General features: G+C 43.1%; 1 protein-coding gene across 2 annotated transcripts in view; it reads right to left on the minus strand.

The window, feature by feature from the left end:
- tmem129 (transmembrane protein 129, E3 ubiquitin protein ligase) overlaps positions 1-5,011 on the minus strand; it is a 149,911-nt gene extending 144,900 nt beyond the window's left edge. For both annotated transcript variants that reach the window (XR_011917829.1, XM_072396263.1), the window contains exons 1-2: positions 4,736-5,011; positions 4,314-4,372 (exon numbers count right to left, since the gene is read on the minus strand). Coding sequence is in view for 1 of the 2 variants with exons in the window: in XM_072396263.1 (XP_072252364.1) it covers positions 4,314-4,372; positions 4,736-4,940 (264 nt within the window). In the remaining variant the exon portion in view is untranslated. The remainder of the gene's footprint in view (positions 1-4,313; positions 4,373-4,735) is intronic.
- Between the last annotated feature and the right edge of the window lie 989 nt (positions 5,012-6,000).

Below are 6,000 nucleotides of genomic sequence, written 5' to 3' on the forward strand. Positions count from 1 at the left end.
ATGCATGGGTCTTCTTTTATGACTCCTTTAGTGAAATAATAAACAAACATGTCCCCATCAAAAAGATGAGGCTAAGAAACAGATGCAGCCCATGGTTTAATCATGATTTAGCTGAACAGCTTTGTCTCAAAAACTTCACCTGGCGGAGGGCTTGTATATCTAAATCCTCTGTCGATTGGTTACTCTTCAGAAGAATTAGAAATAAATGCACCCAATCCATCCGCAAAGCCAAAGTTGACTACTTTCAAGACCAGTTTAAACTATGTGGCACTAACCCACGAACATTCTGGAAGACAGTTAATGACATGGAGGGTAAAGCTACACCATCCCAACTACCGTATTTACCGCACCATAATGCGCACCTAAAAGCTTTAAATTTTCACAAAAAACGGCTGTGCGCCATATAATCGCGCACCGGATTCCAAAATCTGTCACGGATACCGCCATTTTGAATTTACCATGGGGAGCGCCGAGCATTCATTGGGGCATTAAGCCCCCTCTGCATCACTCACCGCTCTCCTTTCGAGCCGCTCACTGCCACGTTCACTTTTGCCACGCCTTTTCGCTCTTGTACATTGGAAAAGAATGGCAACTGGCCACTTCCATCGCTCGCTTTGCATTTGGTGTGAATCCAGGGTTAGGCGGATCCCAGCCATTCACTCTGAATGGGGCGAAGATTATGTGGAGCTCGTACTTAGCGATTGAATCGTGTCATCATTCATACTTTTGCCCATGTCCCAGTGAGTGCCTGTTCTTCAGTCTGAGATGGGTGATGCAGACCAATGTGCAGTTTATAAGTTTATAAGTGTAAAAACGACCGACGATGTTGTCCTTGACCGTCGGACCATTTCCCGCTGACACAGGGACGTAATACATACACTACGTGTGCTGGCAGCGATAAACCAATCAGAGAACATTAGGTAATACGTACGCCTTATGATCAGGTGCGCCTTATTTATGGGTTAAGTACAAAAATGGACCCCATAATTGAGGGTGCGCTTTATAATCAGGTGAGCCTTATAGTGCGCAAAATTCTTCTCTCATCTGGGACGGAAACATTGTCTCTGATAAGAAACGTATGGTTGACCTTTTCAGCCACCATTTTGTTCAAATTTCCAATTCACCTATCGCCTCATGACCCCGCTCTCTATTTTGCTCCCCTAAACCCTCCTGACAGAGTCCCCGCCCATAGCTTCTCCCTGCAGGCTGTCTCTGTGAGGGAGGTCTTTGAAATCCTGAGCAAGCTTGACCCTAAAAAAGTCACCTGGACCGATGGCCTGGATCCCTTTTTTCTTAAAGTTACAGCTACCATTATTGCAGAACCCATTGCCCTCCTTTGTAATTTATCCATACACACGGCTGAACTACCATCTTTCTGGAGGACGGCCTCAGTACGCCCAGCAGGCCACAGCTATGAGACTGCGACTCTCAAAGTTCTGAATGACATCATCAGTGCTCTGGATTCAAAGCATCACTGTGGAGCCATCTTCATCGACCTGGCTAAGGCCTTTGACAACGTAGTTCACAAACAGCTTCTAGTTCGCCTAAACTCCATCGGTGTTTCAAACAGCTCGTTAGCCTGGTTCGATAGCTATCTCACGGGACGCTCCCAATTTGTGAAATCTGACTGCATCTCGTCACAACCCCTATCTATTTTAAAAGGTGTTCCACAGGGCTCAATCTTAGCCCCAGTCCTATTCTCAATTTGCATAAATGATATAGCTAAATCAGCTGGCAATTCATCTATTCACCATTCTGACAGCCAAAAACTTGATCTGGTATCCTCTTATAAATATCTGGGAGTCTGGATAGATAGCAGCCTGTCGTTCAGTGAGCGCCTGTCCGTTCTGCAGTCAAAAGTGAAAGCCAGACTGAGCTTTCTCTACCGCAACCTGTTCACTGCCACTTCTAAACGCTCCCTGGTCCAGCTTACTGTACTGCCACTTTTGATTACGGCAATGTCATCTACAGGTCTGCCAGTAAAGGAGCACTCGAGAGGCTCAACGTAATTCGCTTTGCAACCAACGCCCCCTATAGGACTCATCACTATGACCTCTACACCCTACTAAATTGGCCACCCCTGGAAATCAGACACAACATTCACTGGCTGATGTTGGTATTCAAAACTCTTTTAGGTCTTACTCTTCCCTACCCGACCCAGCTCTTGCATCTGCACCTGCCCCCCATACACAAAACCCAATCTGCTACACTCATTCTGTCAAATGCCCCGAAGGCACACTCTTCCCTGGACCATTCCTCCTTTCAGGTTGCGGCTACAGACAGCAGGAATCAACTTCAAAAATCCCTACAGCTTCAAACTAGTTTCAGTCAACTCCTTTAAACATGTCATATCAAAATCCCTAAAGTATACCTGCAGCTGTCCCAGCCAAAGCTGATCCTGTCCCCTTTCAGTCCCTTCCTCACTGCTTCTTATTGCTGCTTGGTTCCATTTTATATGGTTGTTTAGTTTCACTGCTTTCACATTACTATTCGTCAATCAATTGTCACTCTAAGTCAAATTATCTATCTCTCTGTGTATGTCATGTCAGACTTATGGTCTCTATTGTCATATGTGCTTTTATTATATATATATATATATATATATTTTATTCTCCCCCCTTTCCCTTTGACCCGTAGGAGATCTTTTGCCTCCTACCAGGCCATTGCCATAATAAGAATGCTTTCTTAGCAATTTTTGCCTGGTTAAATAAAGGTTACTACTATTACTACTACTACAACAGCTTAGGCTACGTTTACACTGCAATTGCAAGTGACCTGAATCAGATTTTTTCGCTCATATGTGACCCATATCTGATTTGCTTTTGACAGTGTGAACAGCACTGATTTGCATTGTTAGCACTGACATTTTCAAATCAGAATCAGGCCACTTTTAAATGTGGTACTAAATCGGATACGTATCCAAACAGGTTGGCCCAGGTGACCCACCCACGTTGCTACCCAATATAGCCCCACTCCCACTCGCTTTATTAAAGAAATGGATCTCCTGAACGACGTGTCTCCTCTTGAAAGTCTCGGGTAGAGACGCTGACAAATGTGATGAAAGGTATTCCTTGACATTCCAAAGTTCTAGAAGAATTCCTGCTCCGTGTAATCAGCCACATCCTGATCCCACCACTCCTGGCTCCAATGCCGCGTCCAAATATTTCCCTGTGCAGATGTTGCAGTCATTAGAGCCATCATAAACATCTGAATTTTCTTCCTCCTTCGTGATGTCACCCGCTCACAGATTTGCCGGCTGCCGCCACACACTAGTTTTAGCAGGGCTCTCAAGTTTTGAATGAAGGTAAGCGTGAGAATCCCATCCCTCCATTCCTGCGACCCGGCAAACGGGGGGTGGGCGGTGGTTGGACAGGTCTTTTATTACTTATATTATTAGTATTAGTTTTTAGTGTTGCTCTGCTCAGACTCATGGGAGATGTGCTTGTTTCCTGCCGTTTCCATAGCAATAGCGGCGCGCCAGAGAAATTTATATTATACTTTTTTTCAGCGTGAGAAATACCATGTGTGAGCGTGAGAACTTGAGAGCCCTGATTTTTAGCATTAAGCCATATAGTCCTGCCAGGGTCGCTTCTGTAAATACCATTGTGGCGTGGTCTATGGGCGTGATGTCATCAATGATCAACTGCGCATGCGGGTCACTTCAGGAGCTGTTCACACAGCAATCCGTAGACAGGCCACATTTAAAGACGTAATGTGAACAGCTAAACAAAAAAATCGGATTTGAGCAGTAAATCGGAATTGTGCATTAAGACCTGCAGTGTGAATGTAGCCTTAGTTTTTGGAAGACTGATTTATGCTCTGCCTCTCATCACCTCTAATATCAGGCTGCACCACTTACAACATGAAGTTTAAAGTTACATTAAGACATTTATAAATTTCAGACAGTTGAGAGATGATGTATAGAGAATACAAAAAATCAATTTTTTTGTGTCAGTTTTTATACACCCTCCAAAGAATGGACTTAACTATGGCTGAGTTCAGAAGGGCTCTGGGAATAGGCTGTGAGGAAATTATACTATTTCAACATCCTCTAAGAATTGGTCAAACTAGCTGGACAGCTGATATTAACAGTTTGATTGTAATACTTACATTTAACATTTAAATTGCAGATAACTGCTTTTTAACTTTCATTATCATTACAGGACCTTTGATTAGAGCACAATGGATTATGTTTGTGCAGCTTCTGTTAAAAATCTCAAACATCATATTAGCACAACTCTGACCTACTTAGTGTAATGCATGCATCCAGACACCAAGAATATTCACTACACTGCAGGGAGAGATAAGCTGACCTGGTGAATGTAGCCCAGGTTTTTTTCTGGGGCAGCGATGCACATTCCCAGGTAGTAGCCTGAAGAGATGAAAAACAGCATGAATATAAAATTAAAGACGCACAATGAGCTCTTCAGGGACAGTTCACATGCACCTCACAGCACCCTATCCCATCTACATGGAATAAACAGTAGAGTATAATACATGTATGTCCCTGTCTTCACACCATTATATGTGACTGTGTCTCTAAGGTGCTGCTTCTCAGCCTCAGCTGTACCAGCTGAACTATAGTGAGCCCTGTGGATGTCCTCTGATAAAGGGAGGAAAAGTAGAAGAAGTCACGCACACTGTGCGCGTGACCAGTAGATGCAGGAGCGTTGAACTGACTGCATGCTATGAATGTTACGTTTAATCAAAAGGAAATGGAAATGTTAGACTTGACCTAAAGGCAGTGCAGAATGGACCAGTATGGTAATGCTGGTCCTCCTGAGGTGGTACTGAATGAAGCCAACATCCTCACTCCCCAGCCAGGACGCAAACACATTCTGGATGGTTAAACCAGCCGCGCGGAACTCGTTGGGTGTAAATATGAAACAGAGAGCAAACACAATGTACGCTAAGGTAAAGGACAACTCAGGGCTCTCCATTAGTAAACTGTACTCTCCACTACGCGTCGACAGTCATCTTCAACACTTCCTCATACTCGTCTTTTTCTACGTGTATTTTCACTGTAATGGCCAACCAAGACGCGTGCTGCCCTCTGCTGCCCTGAAAGGAACCAGAACAAAAGCTGGTATCTCTACCACAGCGATCGAGTTACAAGAGTTTACAAGTGACGAGCTCTTACCCGTCGACATCAGTTTATCCTCCGACTCCACCTCATGCTCACAGCAAAAGACGCGCGCTCGCGATCTACCGTGCGCTTACCGCGGAGCTACTACGGAAAAGGTAAAGTCCCAAAACTCCTTTTCGGCATTTTTCCTTATGAAGTTAAATGCAGTTTGAAACGTCGTAAAAACAGGCATTCTTCATTTTCAGGTCCTCATAATTTCAACCAACTGCTTTTAGTTGTTTCAGAACTGTTTCAGAGAATCTTTGAATGTAGATTTTAGCAGAAATGTGTACTCATTCATAAAATCTTCATCTAGGCTGAATATGCGACAGTTACTGATCATGTGTCACTTTATTCTCCTTCAGTTAACTGTGTAACTGTTAACTTTAAAGTGTATTTTTAGTTTTGTCTTAAAACAGTATTTCTTCCCTCACAGTGAGGAAGTGCAAAGATTTATATCCTGCTTTCTGTCCACTATAACAGGGGAGCACATCCTGATGGCCAGAAAACTCCACATCAGATACCATTCACACCATAATGCTGCTGGTTTGTTAACCTTTAACATGACTTTCAAAATGTATATGTCTCAGCAAAAAGCTTATAAACCTGGAACTTCATCCTTGTTATAAATTCAGCTTATAGGAAGAAACTCAAGAGAACAGGTGTGGAAAATAGTGCACGGTATTTGATTGCATAATTTCCAGCTTTTAGGATTTTTTAATAGAACTGTTTTATACTTTATTATAAATTACAAGTGCTATTCTATTGTACTCTATCCTAGTTTACTCTATTCTACCCCTTGCTAAAATAGACACGACAGGATATATCAGGATGAAAATCTCAGAAGTTTTATGTTGCAAGGTAACAAGCCAATA

Source organism: Leuresthes tenuis, unplaced genomic scaffold (genome assembly GCF_036924035.1).
Source record: "Leuresthes tenuis unplaced genomic scaffold, fLeuTen1.0.hap1 SCAF_11, whole genome shotgun sequence".
Lineage (NCBI taxonomy): Eukaryota > Metazoa > Chordata > Actinopteri > Atheriniformes > Atherinopsidae > Leuresthes > Leuresthes tenuis.